Below are 26,063 nucleotides of genomic sequence, written 5' to 3'. Positions count from 1 at the left end.
TAAATGTGTCGTGAAACCCGCCACCATCTGGCACAGTCAATTAGCAAGGTTCAGTGTCACGTAAACAGAACGTGGTCAATTCGTTACTGGTACAGCACACCGGTGTGTTGGGAGAGTAAATAATCTGGAATTGAAGCTTTCGTGGCTGCAGAAATTACGATACTCATTGCTTCTTTAGGTAAAGTCACGTATGTAAAAATAAATTTAAAATTAAAATAGGCGTTTCGAACGCAACACAAGCGCTCATCATCAGGTGGCAAAGCACATAGCGCGGGATCACACAGAGGGACATCACACACAGCGCACACAGAGCAAAACTACAACAAGTCGGGATACATACACCAGAGAAGACAACACAGGGATAGATGCTTTGAACAGAATCGTAAGGACAGCCTCCCCGTAGAGGTGGATTAATCTAGAATTGACGCTTTCGTGACTGGATTTAGGCTCCAGTCTCTCATTGGTTATTTCCGTAAAGTCACGTATGTAGAAATAAAATAAAATGTGAAATACAATTTAAATAGACGTTTCGAACGCAACACAAGCGCTCATCATCAGGTGGGCGCTTGTGCTGCGTTCGAAACGTCTATTTTAATTTTATTTTAAAATTGTATTTTATATCTACATACGTGACTTTGCCGAAAGACCCAAGAATAAGTACTCTGATTGTAACTGTTGTCGATTAAATAAGTAAAGACGTCGGTGTAGGTCGGAGAGCGTAAATATAAATGTTGTGTCGTCAAACCCGCCACCACCCGACACAGCCAATTGGTAAGGGGTTTGCATCACGTAAACAGAACGTGGCCGATAAGTTTGATCGCTTCAGCGTTACGTGACAAATCCGTTACCACTTCAGCATTGCTGTTGAAGGCGTAACTGATTGGCACAATTTGTTTACGGCGACAAAAAACCTTGCTACTTTGCCGTGCCAGATGGTGGCGGGTTTGACGACACACCTGTATATTAACGCGATCTATTTTTTTTTAAAATATTGTGGATCATTCATCAAGAGGGGGTGAAACCTCGAGGAGACAAACGCAAGTTGAGAATAATAGAGGTTTTTTTTTTTTTGGGGGGGGGGAGGGGGGAGTTAGATCGCGTAAATATATATCAATGTGTCGTTAAAACCCGCCACCACCCGACGAAGCCAACTAGTAAGGGCTGCCACGTAAACAGAACGCGGCCAAACTTGAATTTGGAGCTTTCGTGACTGCAGGAATTAGTCTTTGTTTTTTTTCGGTAAAGTCACGGGCAAAGTCAACCGCCCTCTCTTGTCTATTTAAAACCTTGACACAGAGATGATGCTTCACTGTGTGCCTGTCTCTCTCCATGTGTCTCTGTGCGAACTCGTTCTGCTTGGATGTCTATATGTGTGTATGCGGTCTGTATATTTTTTTAGATTTTAAATTTCACACTTAACTTACAATTTAGCAATCTTTGAAATAACGTAATCAACCTGACCTTGCGTTAATTGTGTTTTGACCGACCGTCTGTGTTGCGTTATATGGTTTCCAAATCTTGCTAAAACCTGCTTGATTTAGTGTGCCCCCACGTTTCTCTCTCTCTGTATCACCTGTTATATCTGTGTCCGTATATATCTGCGGTTACGTGTCTCCTCTCTCTCGTAAATTTAGCTCTTCTGTACCTGATGATGATGATTGCTTGTGTTGCAATCGAAACGTCGTACACTGTTATGTTATTTTATTATTTCTACGTGACTTTACCGAAAGAAAACCAAAGAAGAACGTGGCCAATTCGTCACGAGTACAGCAACGCCGGTGTGTTGAGACTCACTGGCTGTCGAATCCAGCGGTGTCACAGCGTCCCCCGGTGGACGCTCGGTGTAGCTGCAACGCCCTTCAATCGCGAGTGAACAATGGTCCAACAGGGCCTCTTCCCCCATCTCGCCCGGTTGACTTTGCCCGCAGGAACAACGAAAAGCAGCAAATAAAATATATATGAACGTATATTTAACAACAGAAAACCCACGCGCGCAACGACACAGTTTTCACCGAAAGCGGCGCTCATAAATAGACAAAGGGTTTAAAAAAACAAGCACGGATACGGGGGGGGGGGAGAGAAAAAAAGGAAATAAAAATTAATACTAAAAGTGATGGCAGCGGTGGGATTCGAACCCACGCCTCCGGAGAGACTGGAGCCTAAATCCAGCGCCTTAGACCGCTCGGCCACGCTACCCGATGCTTAAGGCCGTAGCCGCAATACTTACTTGAGTCTCACGCATGGACACTCGTTGCTACGTCTCGACGTTTCGAAGTTTAAGACGCTCCAGGAAAGAGCAGGAAGCACAAACCTCCCTCACCACCACCATCACTGCAGCCCCATCCCAGCCCACGATGCGCTTGTTGCCCTCGCGCTCACGGGGTTAGTGACACGGATCGAGACGCGCTCGAGCCGCGTCGAGCGAAACGTCGGACCACACGCATCGGTCTGCCTCGTCGCAGGAGGTTCCGCTTGGTGTCGCAACCGCAGCGGCCGCCCTAGTGAATCATTAACCGGCTGTCTGTTAGCTGTTAATACATACACACGCACGCGCGCGCGCGCGTAAGTGGTAGTAGTAGTGGAGCTTTCGCTAACATTATTCACACCACCCCACACAGACAATTAGTAAGGGTTTTGATTCGAGGCTTTCGTGACTGCAGGAATATATACACTTTGGTTATTTCGGTAAAGTCACGGAGTTAGGGGCAGTCCATAAATGACGTCACGCGATTTTGAACGATTTTTGACCTCCCCCCCCCCACCCCCTCGTCACACGGCGTCACAAAAAGTCAGACCCCCCCTCAAATATGACGTCACAAAGCTCTGTCCACCCCCCCCAAAAAAATATAGAACATGCTTCAAATCGCTTTAAACTATTGTCATTGTAGTGCGTGTTTAATGTGGCGCTGCACTCTGATGTTGTAGGAGAAAACATTTATTAAAAAGTCTATTCAATTAAGTAGAACGTGTTGCCTATATTTATTTAAAGTTGCGCATTTTGATGTGACGTCACATTTCTCAAACCCCCCCCCCCTTCGTCACATCATCGTCACAAATGTCTGACCCCCCCCCCACCCAGTTGCGTGACGTCATTTATGGACGGTCCCTTAGAAGTAAAATTAAATAAAACAGAACACGACGTTTCGTAGCGATCGAAACGCCGTGATTTGTTTTCGTGACTGCAAAGTCACGTGGGTAGAAAAATAAATAAAATAAAACAAAATTTTAAACAACTCAAATCAAGACGTTTCGGAGGCAACAACAATAGTTTAAAGCGATTTGAAGCATGTTTTATTTTCAAAATGGAAATATGTTTTTTTTGGGGGGGGGCAGAGCTTTGTGACGTCATTTTTTTGAGGGGGGGGGGATCTGACTTTTTGTGACCCCGTGTGACGAGGAGGAGGGGGGGGTCAAAAATCGTGTGACGTCATTTACGGACGGCCCCTTAATACAGGGCACGCGAGACGCGACACAACAGCACCGCGCAAGCAAAAGTCCCAATAGCTTCCACACGAGGGCGCTGCACGATCGTCGTGACCACGTGTGACCCCGATTGGCAAGGCGATAGTGGCCACGACCCCCGGACCTAGCAGCGTTACATCAAGGCGCATGTTGCACAGAAACATTGGGAATATTATATATTCATAACAAGTTGTACTACCCGGCGTCGCCCGGGACTTGGATTCACCACGGGCGGCCCTCTTTGTCTCCCCAGTGGCGATGTTCACACACACCACACACCAGTTACTCGTTTGAGGCTGAGTCCACCTAGGGGAGGCCCAGGACCGGTTCAAATAATCGTCACCGGTGGTGGCCGTGAGCGGGAATCGAACTCGGGTCGCCGGGTTCGTAGCGCGGCGTAGCGCTAACCACTCCACTACAATGCGTTACGCTTCCACGTGCGAGGGTCACGTGACAGAGTTGACGTCACAGCTCACTTGCCGTGCAAAAAAAATAAATGCATTATTGAGCTCCCCCCCCCCAAAAAGTGTATTTTTATAATTTTTGCATGGTGTACAGACTGTAAAGTACCCACATGGCAAATTTAAAGTTTGTTGCATGTCGGGAAGTACGCTAAACATTTTGAACAGACACGCATAATCACAACTTTGCCTTTTATATATATGGAGATAAAGGTTGTTGGGTTAGATCGCGTAAGAATAAATGTTGTGTCGTAACCCTCCTCTACCCGAAGCAGCTAATTAGTAAGGGGTTTGTCACGTAAACAAAACGCCAGTTAGTTACAAACTTCGGCCCACCGGTGTGTTGGAGAGTAAATCTACAACATTTACAATTTGAGCAGTACGACGTTTGGCTGGTAATTACATCCGGCATCATCGGGCGAATTGCTGGCTGTGTCGGGTGGTGGAGGGTCACGACACATTTATAAATAACGCGATCTCACCCAAAAAAACCTTTATTATGAATAATATTGGTCGCGAAAGCCTGCTACATGTGAAACCGATTGGGAATAAAGTTACTCGTCGATTATCCAGGTTTATTTGGATGGGGATGGTTTCGTTTTATTTGCATGAGTTTGGGTAAATTGTTTACCTTAGGGGCCGTCCATAAATGACGTCACGCACCTAGGGGGGGGGTCAGACATTTGTGTGTGACGAGGAGGGGGGGGGGGGGTGAGAAATGTGACGTCACATCAAAATGCGCAACTTTAAATAAATATAGACAAGACGTTCTACTGAATTAAATATACTTTTTAAGAAATGTTTTCTCATACAAAATCAGAGTGCAGCGCCACATTAAATACGCACTACAATGACAATAGTTTAAAGCGATTTGAAGCATGTTTTATTTTTTTGGGGGGGGGGAGGGAGCAGAGCTTTGTGACGTCATATTTGAGGGGGGGGTCTGACTTTTTGTGACGCCGTGTGACGAGGGGGGGGGGGGTAAAAAATCGTCCAAAATCGCGTGACGTCATTTATGGACGGCCCCTTACTTGTACTTTGCACTCCTATCGTGTTGTTGTACTCCACAATGGAGGTCTTTGAGGTTAGATCGCGTGACTAAAAACGTGTGTCGTTGAATCCGCCACCACCCGACACAGCCAATCAGCAAGGTCGTGTCGCGCAAAAACGAAACGTGGCCAACTCGTTACCTGCACGGCACACAGGTTGTGTGTCTGAGAGTTAACCCCACGGCAACACTTGCAGTGGGGAGATGCGGGGATGTTGGGGTTAGATAGACCCATAGACTCACACAGAGCCACATAGACTCACACATAGACTCACACAGAGATCATAGACTCACACAGAGACCCATAGACTCACACAGAGACGCATAGACTCACACAGAGACCCATAGACTCACACAGAGACGCATAGACTCACACCGAGCCCCATAGACTCACACAGAGACACATAGACTCACACAGAGACCCATAGACTCACACAGAGACCCATAGACTCACACAGAGACACATAGACCCACACAGAGACCCATAGACTCACACAGAGACGCATAGACTCGCACAGAGACCCATAAACTCACACAGAGACCCATAGACTCACACAGAGACCCATAGAGTCAAACTGATACCTATAGACTCACACAGAGACCCATAGACTCACACAGATACCCATATAATCAAACTGAGACCTATAGACTCACACAGAGACACATAGACCCACACAGAGACCCATAAGCTTGATGTCCTTCCCCCGCACCTCCGATTAGCCACGCTTGGCTACGTACGGTGCGAAAAGAGTTCAACAAGCACACATGTACACAATAGTTCATATGACGGGGCTAGTTTTCCCTTGCACGCACGTGGCTGGCTACTCGATTGCGGTGTGGTCAGCGATTTGTTTCCGTGCCCACGTTTCTGGAGCTCTGGGAGCGCCGTGCTGCCTCCTGCTGCTGCTGCTGCTGTTGCTGATTCACTACCCCACTCCCCCTCCAACGGTGGGGCAGATTTTTGTCATCACGGATGGGGTGGGGTGGGGGGGGGTTTGGAGGAGGGGACACAAACATGACGGCGATAGGTGGGAGAGAGACGGAGGGAGAGTGGCGCACCAATACGTGGAGTGCAAGGGCCTGGACTCGCTGTTCAAGGTCCTGAGAAACATCCTCCTAAGGTTCAGCCTCCACTTCTCCCCGACGGTCCTCATCTTTGGATACCCGAAGGGCGACGGACCCCAACATCTTCAGGGGCCGGTCAACGTTGCTCTTCGGCTATGCCAAGCTCGCCGTGTACAGGGCGAGGAAGGTGGCCCTGGAGGGGCAATGTCCGGCCAGCAGCCTGGGCATCTTCCACGCTCTGGTCGGAGCCGGGGTGTGGTGGGCCGGAGTTCCGCCGTGCGCGGCTGACCCACGCCGTGCCGGCCTTCAAGGAGCAGTGGGCGCTGGAGGAGGCCGTGTGCTCGGTGGCAGATGACGGTAGAGAGCTCTGTGCATGCAGATCTGAGCGACCGTCAGAGGCCGTAGGACTGCGAGGAGGGCTTGGTGCAGATGCAGCACTCGTCGTAATAAAAAAAAGATGTAGATAGAAAACAGGGGGAAAATAGACATAGAGTATAGGGAGAGAGGGGTTAGAGAGAGAGAGAGAGGGAAGGGGTAAGAAGAAGGAGCAGAGCTTGACATCTTTCGTGAAATCTTTCATTTAAACATGGGGGGGAGGGGGGGCACATAAAGTAAAGCATTGAAAAAAAACCGAAATGATGAACGAAGCAAAGTGCCGACTACACCGAGCATCTTCTTGTTTCCTCTTGTCGTAAAAAAAGAGAGGCAGATGTGAGCTACCCGTCGGAGGCCGTTTGACTGTGGGGAGGGCTGCGTGCAGATGCAGCACTTGTCGTAGTTATAACAAAAAAGAGCGAGAGAGCGAGAGCGACATGGAGGAGGAAGAGAGGGGGTAGAGAGAGAGAGGGGGGGGCAGAGAGGGGTAGAGAGAGAGAGGGAAGGGGTAAGGAGAGCAGTGCGAGAAATATTTTGTTAAATCTTTCATTTAAAAAAGGGGGTGGGGGGTTACATAAAGCAAAGCATTAAAAAAACCCAAAAAAACCGAAATGATGAACGAAGCAAAGTGCCGACTACACCGAGCATCTTCTTGTTTCCTCTGATGGTAAAAATAAAAAAAGAGAGACAGGGAGAGTGGCGGAGAGAGAGAGAGTGAGAGAGTGAGTGGGCGTAATCTCTCTGTAAACGGGGGCCGGGTTTGCAAGGCAGTCTTGCGTGAATTTTTTTGGTCACGTCACGGACGCGTGTGCGTGTGGAGGGAGAGCGAGAGGGAGGGGAGAGAGAGAGAGCGGGCGAAGAGAGAGAGAGAGGGAGGGAGGGGAGGGAGAGGCGGAGTTGAATTTTCATTTCGCTCTGCGCTGCCGCTGTGGGTGAGCAGGAGAAGCAGGATGAGGAGGTGTCTGGGTGGATGTGGATTGGAACGCGTGCCGGGAAGACACACAGCTGCGCGCTGCTAAGGCTACTTACTACTGCTGCTGATACTACAACTGCTGCTGCTGCTGCGGCTGGATGTATACACTGAGAGAGCGGCTCGGCAAGCATCACGGCACGAGAGGAGGGAGCGAAAACACGACAACAACATTCACCAGCAGCGGATAACACTCGCGGGGGCAGAAGATCCAGAAGCGATTTCTCTTTTTTGGGATTATATCATCCTAAGTGGCGATGCGTGGACTGCAGGCGCCTTCCGGCTGATGTGTACCGCTGTATGCGCACACTATCACACCACACCATCACACACACACACACCATCACGCACACCATCATCATAGTCGCCATCGCAGCAGCATCACGCGTACACATCGCGCAGACGTGAACGGACGCTGATCACCGCGAACATCGCAACGCGTCGGCCGGACATCATCACCATCATCACGCTCGGCACAACGTCACCATCATCACGCTCGGCACAACATCACCATCATCACGCGCAGCGAGTGCACTCGCACAGCGCATCGCGTGACACCACCAGCACCACCAGCAGCAGCATCACACGACGCGCGCAGACACCACATCGAATGTCCTGCCGCACGCGCCTGAATACCACGTCGCATATCACGCAACACGCGTAAATACCACATCATACACGCAGCACATCACACGCAGCACATCACACACACACGCGTAAATACCACATCACACACGCAGCACATCACACACACGCGTAAATACCACATCATACACGCAGCACATCACACACGCAGCACATCACACACGCAGCACATCACACACACACACGCGTAAATACCACATCACACACGCAGCACATCACACACGCAGCACATCACACACAGCCCCCCCCCCCCACACACACACAGAGCTAGCCACCCACACAGTCACCCACCCACCAACACACCCACCCACCAACACACCCACCCACCAACACAGTCACCCACCCACCAACACAGTCACCCACCCACCAACACAGTCACCCACCCACCAACACAGTCACCCACCCACCAACACAGTCACCCACCCACCAACACAGTCACCCACCCACCAACACAGTCACCCACCCACCAACACACCCATCCACCCACCAACACACCCATCCACCCACCAACACACCCACCCACCAACGCACCCACCCACCAACGCACCCACCCACCAACACACCCACCCACCAACACAGTAGTCACCCACCCACCAACACAGTAGTCACCCACCCAGCAACACAGTAGTCACCCACCCACCAACACAGTAGTCACCCACCCACCAACACAGTAGTCACCCACCAACACAGTAGTCACCCACCCAGCAACACAGTAGTCACCCACCTTCTCCCCATGGAGGCGGGCTCGCTGTGCCGCGCCGTCTACGCCTTCGCGGGCGACGGCCACCCCAGCGGGCTCCGCTTCGACGCGGGCGACACGATTCGGGTGCTGCAGACACTGACCGACGGCTGGTGCGAGGGTGAGAAGGGCGATGACAAGGGATGGTTCCCCGCCGCCTACGTGCGTCTCGTCGAGGTGAGGAGGAGGAGGAAGGGAAGGGAAGGGGGGGAGAGGCGATGTTGACTCCCTCGCCTGGTGTGCAGGAGGTCGTGAGGTCCGGTCAAGATCCTAACGCTGCTGCTGTATATTTGGGGTTTGCGTGTCTCTCTCAAAATCATCATCATCATCATCACGGTGGCTAGGGGATGTTGACTCCCTCGTCTGGTGTGCAGGAGGTCGTGGGTTCTATCCTGACCCTGACCGCTGCTGCTGTATATTTGGGGTTTGCGTGTCTCTCTCTCTCTCTCATCATCATCACGGTGGCTAGGAGATGTTATCTCCCTCGCCTGTTATGCAGGAAGTCGTGGGGCCGATCACGACCCTGACGCTGCTGCTGTATATTTGGGGTTTGCGTGTCTCTCTCATCATCATCATCACGGTGGCTAGGATATGTTATCTCCCTCGCCTAGTATACAGGAGCTCGTGGGTTCTATCCCGACCCTGACGCCTGCTGCTGTATATTTGGAGTTTGCGTGTCTCTCTCATCATCATCATCACGGTGGCTAGGGAATGTTGACTCCCTCGTCGGGTGTGCAGGAGGTCGTGGGGTTCGATCCCGACCCTGTCTCGGTGGTCGCGTGGATTTTTCTCCGGGTCCTCCAGGTTTTTTTGCCTCCGCATTCCGAATCAACATTTAGAAGCGGAATATTTATTCATACTGGAGGAATCCGATGAGCTAAAAAGCTTTATTTTCCACACAGATGTCCAGTTGGGGCGGTTTAGAGGATGTTTGCTGCTGTAAATTCCCACGCGATAAGCTACTTTTGTTGAGCTATCATTTGTGGCCACAGGCCGCTTCTGAAAAAGAGCGAAACAGCAGCTCAGTGGGGTCTTAACCTGTTAAAAATAAAATAAAAACATTGTTTAGTTTTAGTAGCAACTAGCGAGGAGGCAGGGGGTGGCTTGGCTCTCTCCATCCACGTGGTCAAAGCTACGAGTTGGGGCTCCCCTTGACAACCACTATGAGGAATTCATATCTCAACAATATATTGAAAACGCAGTTAAATGATTTATATGGAAATGCTTTAATTTACGTTAGGGGCCGTGCATAAATGACGTCACGCACCTGGGGGGGTGGGGGTCAGACGTTTGTGACGATGTGTGACGTCACATCAAAATGCGCAACTTTAAATAAATATAAACAGGTTCTACTTGATTAAATAGACTTTTTAATAAATGTTTTCTCCTGCAACATCAGAGTACAGCGGCCCATTAAATACGCACTACATTTGAAGCATGCTTTATTTTTTGTGTGGGGGGGGGGGGCAGAGCTTTGTGACGTCATATTTGAGGGGGGGGTCTGACTTTTTGTGACGCCGTGTGACGATGGTGGGGGGGGGGGATCAAAAATCGTCCAAAATCGCGTGACGTCATTTATGGATGGTCCCTTATACGTTTTTTATGGTAATGCAATTGGAGCAGTAACGAAATATTTCACTGGGGTTAACTACTACTGGAGCTGGTAGTGGCTGCATTTTTGTGAAGATTGGATGTGCGCTCCCCCTACAGCGTTCAATGTTCGAGACCGTGAGAGCGTAACGACGTGATGTGGTTCGGGCCAAGAGGAGCCCGCGATATATAATAATAGCCTCTAGGTGCGAACTTGCGAAGAGACAAATCACAATATTGGGGGGGGCACGGGTAGGCCCACACCCGGGTGGGCCCACACCCCACCCCCCACCCTGATCCCTCCCTGACTGATTGCCGCACCCCCTGAGCTGATGATGTAGTTACTAGGCCATTGGTGATGTAGTCACTACGTCACTGATAATGTAGTTACTACGTCACTGATAATATAGTCACTAGGCCACTGATAATGTAGTTACTACGTCACTGATAATGTAGTTACTAGGCCACTGATGATGTAGTCACTACGTCACTGATAATGTAGTCACTAGGCCACTGATGATGTAGTTACTACGCCACTGATGATGTAGTCACTACGTCACTGATAATGTAGTCACTACGTCACTGATAATGTAGTCACTAGGCCACTGATAATGTAGTTACTACACCACTGATGATGCAGTCACTACGTCACTGATAATGTAGTCACTAGGCCACTGATAATGTAGTCACTAGGCCACTGATGATGTAGTCACTACGTCACTGATAATGTAGTCACTAGGCCACTGATAATGTAGTTACTACACCACTGATGATGTAGTTACTATGCCACTGATAATGTAGTTACTACGCCACTGATAATGTAGTTACTACACCACTGATAATGTAGTTACTAGGCCACTGATAATGTAGTTACTATGCCACTGATAATGTAGTCACTACGTCACTGATGATGTAGTTACTACGCCACTGATAATGTAGTTACTACGTCACTGATAATGTAGTCACTACGCCACTGATAATGTAGTTACTACGTCACTGATAATGTAGTCACTACACCACTGATAATGTAGTTACTAGGCCACTGATGATGTAGTTACTAGGCCACTGATAATGTAGTTACTACACCACTGATAACGTAGTTACTGCACCACTGATAATGTAGTTACTACACCACTGATAATGTAGTTACTGCACCACTGATAATGTAGTTGACTATGCCACTACCCCGCTCCCCCGGTCTAAAGGAATGTCACATTGTTCAGGCCCATTGTTGCTCATCTCCTGTTTACAGCCCCCACAGCCAGTGGAGGAAATGCCACATTGCCATGGTAGGCGGGACGGGAGCCGTTTGATGCCACCACTGTTGACATCCCTACAAATTCATTTCTGCTTGTCGTTTTATCGACCCCGGGAGGGAGAAAGGATGATGATGATAGGCTGAGTCACCCCCCCCCCTCCCCTGCAACCAGGACTTGAACTCGCAGTCTCCCGCTCGCGAGCCACTCGCCTTACCTCTGCTCCACCCGTGTGTGATTGTGCGCTGTGTGTTGAAATTATTTCGCACCGTACGTAAGCCAGCCGTGCCAATTGGAGGGTGCCTGGCCTTGAGCCCAGAGAAGATATTTCACAAATTAACCACGAGCTTCTCGCATGTAACTGGGACCCCATGTGTGGCAGGGAGGGGTCCTCGCTTATGCACAACATCTGGCAGTTCGCCGGCATTGATTCGAGCAGCCCGACTGCTGATGAGACGCTGAATGTGGAAACCGGTCCATACACGCACAGTCTTGCTTGTGTTGAACCAACGGTGCTGGAATTATGCACTCCCAAAAGGCTGCCTTGCCGATGGGATGAGGGACAGATGCGGGGAAGGAGGCGAATTGTCTTATTTTACACGCTTTTATTTAACTCACTGTCTGTTGTTGTCGTGTCCTCAATTTTAACCCACTTCCCAATGTGGTATCGACTGCAAACTTGGTATACATATGTCATACTGATGACAATACTATATTCTATCATAAAATAATACATATTCTTAAACAATATTTTTTATAGGTTATGTTTCGGCTTTGGTCTAATTTTCCACGCTCAACTGACGTTGGCTGTAATTGGTCACGGTCCCCCTTACGTTGTGGCAAGTTTCGGGGCCACTTCCTGGAGTCGTGGAGTTCTTCCATTACTTGTACGGTACATTTCATTAAAGCGTGTTTAAAAAAAAGTTTTAAAAATATTACTTAATTTGTTTAGTATTTTGCCTGTCAGCGCCACCTCAGGTGGGATAGCCACGTGACCCACGGTGGCGAGATGTTAACTCCCTCCCTTGGTATGCAGGCTGTCGTGGGTTCGATCTCAACCCTGACGCCTGAATATTTGGAGTTTGTGGTGTGCCTCTCCCCATGGTCGCGTATATTTTTCTCCAGGTCCTCCGGTTTTTGCCTCCACGTTTAGAAACGTCGTGCGTTCAGAGTATTTGTCCGCTCTAAATGTCCACGCGATGAAACGCCGCTTCGTTGGGCTATCAATTGTGCCCAGGCCGCATCTGAGAAAGACGCTCATAGCTCAGTGGGCCTTACCTGGTTAAAATAGAAAAAAACAAAAATGTGTTTAGAGTGGTTCTGCTGTATTCGCGAGGACAATAACAGCGAACGATCGAATGCTCCGCTTGAAATGAGCGGAGCATTCAATCGTCGTCAAGCAACTCGCTCCGAGGAGTGGCCATGCACGTCGCTGCAACTGAAGTTGCTCGGACCCACGGACCACGTACACGGGGTTCCGACAGGGGCACTGACTGAGACGCTACCCCCAGGCGCGTGCCTTTGCTAGGGCCCCGTGGTGCATGAGTGAAGTCTCCCAACTATTATTCACTCCGTCTCTCTTTACGCCCACGTGCGTATGTGCGTTCAACTTTCTTTCGCACCGTACGGAAACCGACCGCGCTGATCGGAGGTGCGGGGGACGGATAACAAACGAAACGCAACAAGCGGTTCTGAAATGAATGAGTTTTTCAATCTAGATTTTTGTTTGTTTGTTAAAAGTGCATAGCGCCAGTGGCTTCCTAATAACGCCACCATGGGCCCTCCATGGCGGTGTTATCAGTAGTGCGGTCTCCGGCTATTATACGCGGCGTCTCTCGGGTCTCTCGATCTGTCGCCCCCGGCCTATCCTCGGTGCGCGAAAAGCAGGAAACATTGCCCGAAAAATCGTTGCCTCTTTCACGCCTTGTCTTCCCTTTCAAGGTGACGGGGCGTTTGTTGTTGGCGAACGTGTTAAGTTGATTTATTGTCGTCCTCGTGCACCGCCCGCAACACAGCGGGAGCGCCACGCGCTGGTGTTTGATGTTAAACACATTTGGTCTCTGACAACAAACAAAGGTCCCCCGTGTAGCCTTAACAGACTGTTGGGGCGAGTGCTGCGAGCGAACACCTATGAAGGCCGGCACGGCACACGAAGGGGTGGGTGGCCGGCACCACGCCCGCACGCCTTTGTCTCCACCGGTGGCGAAGTTTACGCATCGCAGCAGGTACTCATTTGAGGCCGAGTCGACCGAGGAGAGGCCCATGACCGATTCAGATAATCGTCACCGGTGTTGGCCGCGAGCGGGAAACGAACTGGGGTGGCCGGGTTCGCAGCGCGGCGTGCTGACTGATGCACGACCGGTCTGTGACGCACACACACGGACACGCACACCTGCCGGATTAGAAGACACACACGGACACGCACACCTGGCGGATTAGAAGACACACACAGACACGCACACCTGCAGGATTAGAAGACACACAGACACGCACACCTGCCGAATTAGAAGATACACACACACAGACACGCACACCTGCAGGATTAGAAGACACACACACAGACACGCACACCTGCAGGATTAGAAGACACACAGACACGCACACCTGGCGGATTAGAAGCCACACACACACACAGACACGCACACCTGCAGGATTAGAAGACACACACAGACACGCACACCTGCAGGATTAGAAGACACACACACAGACACGCACACCTGGCGGATTAGAAGACACACACAGACACGTACACAGACACGCACACCTGCCGGATTAGAAGACACACACAGAGACACGCACACCTGGCGGATTAGAAGACACACACAGACACGCACACCTGCAGGATTAGAAGACACACACAGACACGCACACCTGCTGGATTAGAAGACACACACACAGACACGCACACCTGGCGGATTAGAAGACACACACACAGACACGCACACCTGCAGGATTAGAAGACACACACACAGACACGCACACCTGCAGGATTAGAAGACACACACAGACACGCACACCTGCCAAATTAGAATATACACACACAGACACGCACACCTGCCGGCTTAGAAGACACACACAGACACGCACACCTGGCGGATTAGAAAACACACACACACGCACACCTGCAGGATTAGAAGACACACACAGACACGCACACCTGCAGGATTAGAAGACACACACACAGACATGCACACCTGGCGGATTAGAAGACACACACACAGACACGCACACCTGCAGGATTAGAAGACACACACACAGACACGCACACCTGGCGGATTAGAAGACACACACACAGACACGCACACCTGCAGGATTAGAAGACACACACACACGCACACCTGCAGGATTAGAAGACACACACACACCCAACTTTTGCTTTCACATCCAGCACCCTTTGGGTATCACCCCCATGCCTGGTCTGGGTAGTCTTGAGTCTCCTGGCGCCTGGTATATGGCACAGGTTTTGCCACTGCACCTTGCTTAATCAGGAGAGCCTCACGGAGTCTCAAGACTCAGTGAGGTTCCTGCCGGATCTTCGCAGGTCGGGGGTGATGTTGTTATTAGTATAGGTCAACCCAATAGAGTAAATTGTAGGTACATTATCAGCATCGAGATGTATCGGCCAATACCAATTTACACTGTGTGTGTATATATATACACGTGTGTGCGGTGTATATCTGCATTGGCTTCCGTTTGCCGAACGATAGGGAGGACGCATGCGTCGCACACAAAGTGCTCGCAACACAAATGGACCACAATCACCTTGGCTGATCTTGTCGAGCAGCGATAAAACCATCGCGCAAACTCCGGTCATCCTCGCAGCGGCGACGGCGGCGGCGGCGGCGGCGGTGGTGGCGGGTTTTGGCTCAGCCGTCGAAAAAACAGACGGCGGTCACCGCATCGTCGCGCGGCGCTCTCAGGCGCGCTTCTGCGGCCGTCTGGAACGCTCTTCCCCTCCGATATTAGGAAGCTGCGCAGCTTTCAAATCATCTCGATTGAAAACGCATTTCATTGGAACTGCTTGGTTTGTGTTTAGTTTGCCGTCCTTCCCCTCCGCACCTCCGGTTAGCGCGGTGCGAAAGAAGTTGAACATACATAGCTGTGGCTGCGCCACGGTTTTAGGAATTCTGTACCTTTGAAATTTCGTTTGTCCGATAATGTGGATACTTTAAAGTCACGTCCTAAAACATATCTTTTTTTTTAAAGTCAGGTGACCTAATCACAATAAAGGTTATTGGGTGAGATCGCGCAAACATATAAATGTGTCGTGAAACCCGCCACCACCCGACACAGCCAATCGCCCGATCATGCTGGATGGAACTACCAGCGAAACGTTGTACTACTCACATTGTAAATGTTGTGGATTTCCTCTCCAGCACACCGGTGGGCTGAAGTGGTGAACTAATTGGCGTTTTGTTTACGTGACAAATCGCTTACTAATTGGCTGTGTCGGGTGGTGGAGGGTTACGACACATTTATACTTACTAAACAGAACAAACGTGAGTTTAACACGTAAGCTTCTGCGACCAATATCATCCATAATGCAGGTTTTTGGGTGAGATCGCGTAAATATATAAATGTGTCGTTCAACCCGCCACCACCCGACACAGCCAACTAGTAAGGGTTGTCACGTAAACAGAACAGGTGGACTTTGTCCACAAATCTGGCTGTCGCCTGATGAAGCTAGTTGTAATTTCTGGCGAAACGTCGTACTCAGATTGTAAATGTTGTGGCTTGGCTCTCCAACACACCGGTGTGCTGTACTAGTTTACTACACTATACACTACACTATACACTACTATACACTACTATACAGTACACTATATGCTACACTATACACTAGTGCTGTACTAGTATACTACACTATACACTACACTATATACTACACTATACACTAGTGCTGTATTAGTATACTACACTATACACTACACTATACACTACACTATACACTAGTGTTGTACTAGTATACTACACTATACACTACACTATACACTACACTATACACTAGTGCTGTACTAGTATAATACACTATACACTACATTATACACTACACTATACACTAGTGCTGTACTAGTATACTACACTATATACTGCACTATACACTAGTGCTGTACTAGTATACTACACTATACACTACACTATACACTAGTGCTGTACTAGTATACTACACTATACACTACACTATACACTAGTGCTGTACTAGTATACTACACTAAACACTACACTATACACTAGTGCTGTACTAGTATACTACACTAAACACTACACTATACACTACACTATAAACTAGTGCTGTACAAGTATACTACACTATACACTACACTATACACTAGTGCTGTACTAGTATACTACACTATACACTACACACTAGTGCTGTACTAGTATACTACACTATACACTACACTATACACTAGTGCTGTACTAGTATACTACACTATACACTACACACTAGTGCTGTACTAGTATACTACACTATACACTACACTATACACTAGTGCTGTACTAGTATACTACACTATACACTACACTATACACTAGTGCTGTACTAGTATACTACACTATACACTACACTATACACTAGTGCTGTACTAGTGACGAATTCGCCACGTTCTGTTTACGTGACAACCCCTTACTAGTTGGCTGTGTCGGGTGGTGGCGGGTTGAACGACACACTTATATATTTACGCGATATGAAGCTTGACTTAAAGCTTTCATGACTGCAGGAATTCATATTCTTTGGGACCCAAAGATTACGCGATATAACGTAAAAAATTTTTTTACCTGTATTATGGATCAGTTTATTCTATTTATCGTCCCCTTCTCATTAGCAAAAGACGCCTTACAAACAAATATAAATGATGATTAGCACACCAACGCTACACGGAGAAGGGGAACCGAGTTTGGGAATCGAACCCAGGTCCTTCTTTGCTGCGAGGCGCGGGAGTGTTATCGCAGCCTCGAAATATCGGTTCCGTGGCATGGTGCACGATCCACTGCGCCACCGCTCCCCACGTACGCACGTGCCACATTTAAAACGCAGACACGCACACCAACAGCCGCCGTTCGCCACCAAGCGCTGGTGACACGGCGCTTGCGCCGGGCTAGGTGCGCTTCGAGGCTATTGTGGATGGCTTCAGCTGATGGCAGGAGGTCACGGGACAGACCCAGGTGCTCCGGGTTTGACTGATATTGCTGGGCAGATGCACCACCTGTGCCCCCCGCTGTGCCAACAGATACACGCGCGAGCGAGCGCACGCACACACACACACACGGGACGCGCGTTCAAACAATGCCGTTTTTGTCCCAGCCTTTGGTGTTCTCAAAGCGAGCAAACTGTACCGGTGGGAATATTTATAAACAAACCCATTCCTCGGATGACATGTGATCCCCTGCCACTGCACAGCGCCATGCTTTTCATCGTCGCCATCATCATCAACATCGGTCAGCTGACTGACAGCTGTGCCGATCGGGGGTGGGGGAGAGGGGGAGGTGGGTGATTGACACGTGTTCAACCCTGTCCACGGATTTGTCAGGGTGATCCACGCACAGACGGCCCACTCGGTGGGAACAAATAGTCGAGAACAAAGCGACGGCGTTCCATTCCGATGCCCCTGCAAGTCACCCGGAATTTCGAATGAAAATGTGTGTTCATGCTGGAGGAAGATTCCGATGAGCTGTAAAGTTACTCACAGGTGTGCAGTCAGGGCACAGGGTCAAAAAGTAACAACAACAACGCACAATATAACAACAACGCACAACAACAACGCACAATACAACAACAACAACGCACAACAACAACGCACAATACAACAAGAAAAACAACGCACAATACAACAACGCACAATACAACAACAACAACGCACAACACAACGCACAATACAACAACAACGACAGGAGCATATTCTTAGTTTTTTCGGTAAAGTCACGTTGAAGAGAAACAACAAAATAATAAAATATATATAAAACAATAAAAAAAATTCTCACGACGTTTATAAATAAATGCGCCGTTTAAAAATAAATTTATGCGAACCAACACACCTGAAGACGACCGTTTGAGTTATGGTCGAAACGTCTTGAGAATTTTTTTTATTGTTTTATATATATTTTATTATTTTGTTGTTTCTCTTCAACGTGACTTTACCGAAAAAACTAAGAATATCAATTACTGCAGTCACGAAAGCTTTAAATCAAAACGACAGGAGCGTTAAGTATCGGAAAGGCAAAACAAATAGCTCGGAACGTACCCGACGAAAAACTCAACTTATTTAACTTCACCAAGGTTAAAGCCCACTGAGCTACGAGCTTGGCTTTTTTTCAGAAGCGACCTGGCCCACCCATCGATAGCTCGACGAAGCGGCTTACCACCACGTGGAAATTCCTCGGCAGCAGCCAGATATAAATCTGAGTAATAATCTATACACTATACTCTTTGGTTCTATTTATTGTTTACCTACGTGACTTTACCAAATAGAACCAAAGAGTATGGATCCTTGCAGTCACGAAAGCTTCAAATCTAGAATCTGTACGCTGCCGGCGGCGGAACGCCCGCCGGTTCCACTCCATCTCCCCCCTGCGCGGGCCATGGGACAATGAGGTCGAGCGTATTGAATCTCACGACTATAAATCTTCACAGGCAATACGGGGGGGATCTTTGACTTTGTATGTACGTGCGTCAAACTTCTTTCGCACCGCACGTAGAACAACCATGCTGATTGGATCCGGAGGTGCATTGATTGGTCCGAGCAAAGCTGATTGCTGCTGATGAGACCCTGAATGTTGAAAGCCCGGTGGGCCCAGAGTTTGCTTGTATTGAGCCAATGCTCCTGATAAGATGATGGGCTGTACAAAAGATAAGTAAATTCTAGATTTGAAGCTGTCGTGACTGCAAGGATCCATACTCCTTGGTTCTATTCGGTAAAGTCACGTAGGTAAAAATAAAATAACAAAAAATCACGACGTTTCATTTTTACCTACGTGACTTTACCGAATAGAACCAAAGAGTAAAAGATAAGTACGCGTGTGCGTCGAGCTCCTTCCGCACCGTACGTAGCCAATCACGCTAATTGGAGGCGCGGAGTTAAGGGCAACCAACTAAATGTTGACTTAAAGCTTTCGTGACTGCAGGAATTAATATTCTTTGGGTCTTTCGGTAAAGTCAGGAAGATGACGACCGCTTGAGTTCCGATCAAAACGTAGTTTTTGTTGTTGTTGTTATTTTCTTTGAACCTATCCACGTGACTTTGCCGAAATACCCACAAGAATATGACAACAAACTGAACACGCAGAGCAGTACTCTTTGGTTCTATTCGGTAAAGTCACGTAGGTAAAAAAATAAAACAACAAAAATCACGATGTTTCGGCCACAACACAAGCGGCCTTCATCGCCGCTTGTGTTGTGGCCGAAATGTCGTGATTTTTGTTGTTTTATTTTTTTACCTATGTGACTTTACCCAATGACCGCTTCTTCGTAAACACACACATCTGAGCGATAAAGATTAAAAACGTATTTTTTTTTATTTGCACATTTCCTTTTACCCAAGAAAGCCTCGCTAAACTATCAAGAGTCCTGCTAAGTTGTTGTTGTTTTTTGTGAAACTACAATTTCGCAATTTTGATTTGAAATTTTCATGACTGCAGGAATCCATTACTCTTTGCTTCTTTCGGTAAGGTCACGTGGGTAGAAAAACAATAAAATCATACAAAAAAATAATCTATCACGACATTTTGATCGCAACCAGCGCTGGTTCAGCAATTCCACTGCTGGATTATTTGAACACGCAGAGCAGTACTCTTTGGTTCTATTCGGTAAAGTCACGTAGGTAAAAAAATAAAACAACAACAATCACGATGTTTCGGCCACGGCCACAACACAAGCGGCCTTCATCAGGTGAAGGGACCAGACTGTCTCGAGGACAGCGCTGGAGTGAACACAGCTAAGCTCAGACCGCGACCTTTAAGCCGTGTGAGAGGAATCAAGGTGCCTTGACAAAGGAATTAGCATAAAAAATTAGCATTTAATTGGCGGACTTAGCATGATTGAACGCCTTCACACGCAGAGCAGTTTCTAAAGAAATGATTTCTCAATCTCGACGGTGATTTAAAAGTGCACCGCTCCCGGTGGCTTGCTCATATCGGGAGGAAAGATCTCGCTTCCCAGATCAGAGCGGGGACTCATCGCCTACGCACAGAGAGCGTGGAGGAGATGGGTGGCAACTCCGACTACAATGATGATGATGATGATGATCGCGACGGCGGTTGGCCCGGCAGAGTCGCGTAATGCCAATCGGTGCACCCCCCCCCCCCGTGCGTGGGCGGATAATCGCTCCCGCCGCGCTCCTCACGCCCACCCAGAGTCGTGGCGACATCCACAGCCAGAAGAAAATTCCCCACCGCCTCCCCACTAAACCGGAGCTGCTCACAAGACCACGGGGAGAGGGGGTGGGGGGGGGGGGGTGGCCCGGCTTGCGGCAACGATCACGAGCCGCCGCTGGGAAAAGCGACGGACTGGGACAAAAAAAAATCGGCCCAAGCAATTTTGTAAACGCGGCGGCCACAACCGCCCCCCCTACCCCCCACCCCCCCATCGCCCTTAAATTGCCGTGCAATCCTCGTTGGGCCAATTTGGGGCTGGCTCCAAAAAAAACAAATTGCGGGGGGGGCGGGGGTGCCGGTGTGGAAGAATATTTGGGGCGTCAATAAGCAACGGAGTGCACACATCAGAGGTAATAGAATATTTGGATAAAAACACATTTGCAATTTCCCCCACGCACACCGGCCCTCGGGAATGGAACCGGCCCACCGGGGATTTGCCCCACGGACCGCTGCCCTATGACCCCAGACCGGAGCCTGCCGCTGCAGCTCAACGCACCCACACCCCCGGGGAGGCCGGGACAAATTGCGGCGGCGTTTCAAAAGCCAGGGCCAGGCTGTTAGTGGAGGACACTTAACAACCGGATCCCCCGCGTCTCGGGCGCACGCCGGCCCCGTGACCCCCCGCCGCCCACCTCCCCTCGGCGATGGCCTGGGGGCTGCCGACGCGGCCGAGCGGCAGCGCGGTCCGCCGCTCGTCGCGAACGTTCGCGGTTCGAGCGCCCGGTGGCCGCCCCGGCTAACGCTCCGGGTGAGGGGGGGTGCATCTCGGCGCAGCCTAGCCCGCGCGGACGTCGCGACAGACGCGGCGGGGAGATGTTAACAGCCTCGCCTGGTGCGCGGGAGGTCCTGGGCTCGATCCCGACCCACACTTGACCGCACACGAACTGCTGGGCGGAGAGTTGGGTTTGGGGTGGAGAGTTGGGTTTGGGGTGGAGAGTTGGGTTTGGGGCGGAGAGTTGGGTTTGGGGTGGAGAGTTGGGTTTGGGGTGGAGAGTTGGGTTTGGGGTGGAGAGTTGGGTTTGGGGTGGAGAGTTGGGTTTGGGGTGGAGAGTTGGGTTTGGGGCGGAGAGTTGGGTTTGGGGTGGAGAGTTGGGTTTGGGGCGGAGAGTTGGGTTTGGGGTGGAGAGTTGGGTTTGGGGTGGAGAGTTGGGTTTGGGGTGGAGAGTTGGGTTTGGGGCAGAGAGTTGGGTTTGGGGCAGAGAGTTGGGTTTGGGGTGGAGAGTTGGGTTTGGGGTGGAGAGTTGGGTTTGGGGTGGAGAGTTGGGTTTGGGGTGGAGAGTTGGGTTTGGGGTGGAGAGTTGGGTTTGGGGTGGAGAGTTGGGTTTGGGGTGGAGAGTTGGGTTTGGGGCGGAGAGTTGGGTTTGGGGTGGAGAGTTGGGTTTGGGGCGGAGAGTTGGGTTTGGGGTGGAGAGTTGGGTTTGAGGTGGAGAGTTGGGTTTGGGGTGGAGAGTTGGGTTTGGGGCGGAGAGTTGGGTTTGGGGTGGAGAGTTGGGTTTGGGGTGGAGAGTTGGGTTTGGGGTGGAGAGTTGGGTTTGGGGTGGAGAGTTGGGTTTGGGGTGGAGAGTTGGGTTTGGGGTGGAGAGTTGGGTTTGGGGCGGAGAGTTGGGTTTGGGGTGGAGAGTTGGATTTGGGGTGGAGAGTTGGGTTTCGGGTGGAGAGTTGGGTTTGGGGTGGAGAGTTGGGTTTGGGGCGGAGAGTTGGGTTTGGGGTGGAGAGTTGGGTTTGGGGTGGAGAGTTGGGTTTGGGGTGGAGAGTTGGGTTTGGGGTGGAGAGTTGGGTTTGGGGTGGAGAGTTGGGTTTGGGGTGGAGAGTTGGGTTTGGGGTGGAGAGTTGGGTTTGGGGTGGAGAGTTGGGTTTGGGGTGGAGAGTTGGGTTTGGGGTGGAGAGTTGGGTTTGGGGTGGAGAGTTGGGTTTGGGGTGGAGAGTTGGGTTTGGGGTGGAGAGTTGGGTTTGGGGTGGAGAGTTGGGTTTGGGGTGGAGAGTTGGGTTTGGGGTGGAGAGTTGGGTTTGGGGTGGAGAGTTGGGTTTGGGGTGGAGAGTTGGGTTTGCGGTGGCGGAGAGTTGGGTTTGGGGTGGAGAGTTGGGTTTGGGGTGGAGAGTTGGGTTTGGGGTGGAGAGTTGGGTTTGGGGTGGAGAGTTGGGTTTGGGGTGGAGAGTTGGGTTTGGGGTGGAGAGTTGGGTTTGGGGTGGAGAGTTGGGTTTGGGGTGGAGAGTTGGGTTTGGGGTGGAGAGTTGGGTTTGGGGTGGAGAGTTGGGTTTGGGGTGGAGAGTTGGGTTTGGGGTGGAGAGTTGGGTTTGGGGTGGAGAGTTGGGTTTGAGGTGGAGAGTTGGGTTTGGGGTGGAGAGTTGGGTTTGCGGTGGCGGAGAGTTGGGTTTGGGGTGGAGAGTTGGGTTTGGGGTGGAGAGTTGGGTTTGGGGTGGAGAGTTGGGTTTGGGGTGGAGAGTTGGGTTTGGGGTGGAGAGTTGGGTTTGGGGTGGAGAGTTGGGTTTGGGGTGGAGAGTTGGGTTTGGGGTGGAGAGTTGGGTTTGGGGTGGAGAGTTGGGTTTGGGGTGGAGAGTTGGGTTTGGGGTGGAGAGTTGGGTTTGGGGTGGAGAGTTGGGTTTGGGGTGGAGAGTTGGGTTTGCGGTGGCGGAGAGTTGGGTTTGGGGTGGAGAGTTGGGTTTGGGGTGGAGAGTTGGGTTTGGGGTGGAGAGTTGGGTTTGGGGTGGAGAGTTGGGTTTGGGGTGGAGAGTTGGGTTTGGGGTGGAGAGTTGGGTTTGGGGTGGAGAGTTGGGTTTGGGGTGGAGAGTTGGGTTTGGGGTGGAGAGTTGGGTTTGGGGTGGAGAGTTGGGTTTGGGGTGGAGAGTTGGGTTTGGGGTGGAGAGTTGGGTTTGGGGTGGAGAGTTGGGTTTGAGGTGGAGAGTTGGGTTTGGGGTGGAGAGTTGGGTTTGCGGTGGCGGAGAGTTGGGTTTGGGGTGGAGAGTTGGGTTTGGGGTGGAGAGTTGGGTTTGGGGTGGAGAGTTGGGTTTGGGGTGGAGAGTTGGGTTTGGGGTGGAGAGTTGGGTTTGCGGTGGAGAGTTGGGTTTGAGGTGGAGAGTTGGGTTTGGGGTGGAGAGTTGGGTTTGGGGTGGAGAGTTGGGTTTGGGGTGGAGAGTTGGGTTTGGGGTGGAGAGTTGGGTTTGGGGTGGAGAGTTGGGTTTGGGGTGGAGAGTTGGGTTTGGGGTGGAGAGTTGGGTTTGGGGTGGAGAGTTGGGTTTGGGGTGGAGAGTTGGGTTTGGGGTGGAGAGTTGGGTTTGGGGTGGAGAGTTGGGTTTGGGGTGGAGAGTTGGGTTTGGGGTGGAGAGTTGGGTTTGGGGTGGAGAGTTGGGTTTGGGGTGGAGAGTTGGGTTTGGGGTGGAGAGTTGGGTTTGGGGTGGAGAGTTGGGTTTGGGGTGGAGAGTTGGGTTTGGGGTGGAGAGTTGGGTTTGGGGTGGAGAGTTGGGTTTGGGGTGGAGAGTTGGGTTTGGGGCGGAGAGTTGGGTTTGGGGTGGAGAGTTGGGTTTGGGGTGGAGAGTTGGGTTTGGGGCGGAGAGTTGGGTTTGCGGTGGTGGAGAGTTGGGTTTGCGGTGGTGGAGAGTTGGGTTTGGGGTGGAGAGTTGGGTTTGGGGTGGAGAGTTGGGTTTGGGGTGGAGAGTTGGGTTTGGGGTGGAGAGTTGGGTTTGGGGTGGAGAGTTGGGTTTGGGGTGGAGAGTTGGGTTTGGGGTGGAGAGTTGGGTTTGGGGTGGAGAGTTGGGTTTGGGGTGGAGAGTTGGGTTTGGGGTGGAGAGTTGGGTTTGGGGTGGAGAGTTGGGTTTGGGGTGGAGAGTTGGGTTTGGGGTGGAGAGTTGGGTTTGGGGTGGAGAGTTGGGTTTGGGGTGGAGAGTTGGGTTTGGGGTGGAGAGTTGGGTTTGGGGTGGAGAGTTGGGTTTGGGGTGGAGAGTTGGGTTTGGGGTGGAGAGTTGGCTTTGAGGTGGAGAGTTGGGTTTGGGGTGGAGAGTTGGGTTTGGGGTGGAGAGTTGGGTTTGGGGTGGAGAGTTGGGTTTGGGGCGGAGAGTTGGGTTTGGGGTGGAGAGTTGGGTTTGGGGTGGAGAGTTGGGTTTGGGGCGGAGAGTTGGGTTTGCGGTGGTGGAGAGTTGGGTTTGCGGTGGTGGAGAGTTGGGTTTGGGGTGGAGAGTTGGGTTTGGGGTGGAGAGTTGGGTTTGGGGTGGAGAGTTGGGTTTGGGGTGGAGAGTTGGGTTTGGGGTGGAGAGTTGGGTTTGGGGTGGAGAGTTGGGTTTGGGGTGGAGAGTTGGGTTTGGGGTGGTGGAGGCAGGTGTCACGCCAGGAGGTGGAGTCCAACTGGTTCCCTCTGGATTGGCTTGCTCGAGGGGGGGGAGGGGGGGGTGGGGGCTTTGCCCACGAGGGACCCTGTGAGGTTGGTGCCAGCACGTGGGTGCTGCTACGCCGCCTCGCGTGTGAACCTCTAACCCCGGGGTGGGGGGGGGGGGCAATCGGTGAATGTGGCCGAGATCAGGAGGATGAACTTGAGATGCTCGCTATCACCAGGTGTCGTGTTCCTCGACATAACACACCGTGCGCGTTTATGACTTTTCATTAGCCAACGGAAGCGACCCAACCGAACCGGCCGCAGGATTTCCTTCAGAAGCCGCAGGTTCTTCTATAACAAAACCCTCCTCCCCCACACGCCCCACGGCCAACGTCGCATCAGCGGCCGGCTGGAAACTCTCGCCGTGCGTTAGCAAACGCTAACAACGAGATCACCATGAAAACGTAAGTCAATATAAGTTAATATAAGTTAATATAAAATAAAAAAACGACAAACCCGTCAGGCGGGTATCCCTTGGGCTGTGCCCGCTTTGATGATGGTCAGCGTCAGTGAGAAATATCACAAAGACTCCTCGTCCTGGAACACAAATAAACGAACATCTGAGTCAAATTACCCAAGACTGCAGGCATTGACATAAGTCGGGGGGAGGAGGGAGAGGGGGTGGTGAATGTGTGAGATTATTATTTAATGTTATTTTTAAAAATAAATGTTTCAATTTATCTTTTATTTTTTCAATCAATCTATTTATATTTATT

At 50.6% G+C, this 26,063-nt stretch overlaps 1 protein-coding gene and 1 non-coding gene across 2 annotated transcripts in view; one reads left to right on the top strand and one right to left on the bottom strand.

Annotated features, from left to right (window-relative positions):
* Positions 1–2,114: 2,114 nt before the first annotated feature.
* On the bottom strand, positions 2,115–2,196 carry TRNAL-UAG (transfer RNA leucine (anticodon UAG)). Its single transcript has one exon. It is a non-coding gene; the product is annotated as a tRNA-Leu (tRNA).
* Positions 2,197–7,270: 5,074 nt separating this feature from the next.
* The window catches only part of LOC116955189 (growth arrest-specific protein 7-like), a 117,739-nt gene continuing 98,946 nt past the window's right edge, over positions 7,271–26,063 (top strand). Inside the window, exon 1 of the mRNA XM_076052858.1 lies at positions 7,271–8,942. Within this exon, the coding sequence (XP_075908973.1) occupies positions 8,760–8,942 (183 nt within the window). The 5' untranslated portion in view covers positions 7,271–8,759. The remainder of the gene's footprint in view (positions 8,943–26,063) is intronic.

Source organism: Petromyzon marinus, chromosome 58 (genome assembly GCF_048934315.1).
Source record: "Petromyzon marinus isolate PM22_M1 ecotype Great Lakes invasive population chromosome 58, UKy_Petmar_22M1.pri1.0, whole genome shotgun sequence".
NCBI classification, from domain to species: Eukaryota; Metazoa; Chordata; class Hyperoartia; order Petromyzontiformes; family Petromyzontidae; genus Petromyzon; species Petromyzon marinus.
Note: the sequence above shows the minus strand (reverse complement) of the source record. Positions and strands in the feature narration are given on the sequence as shown.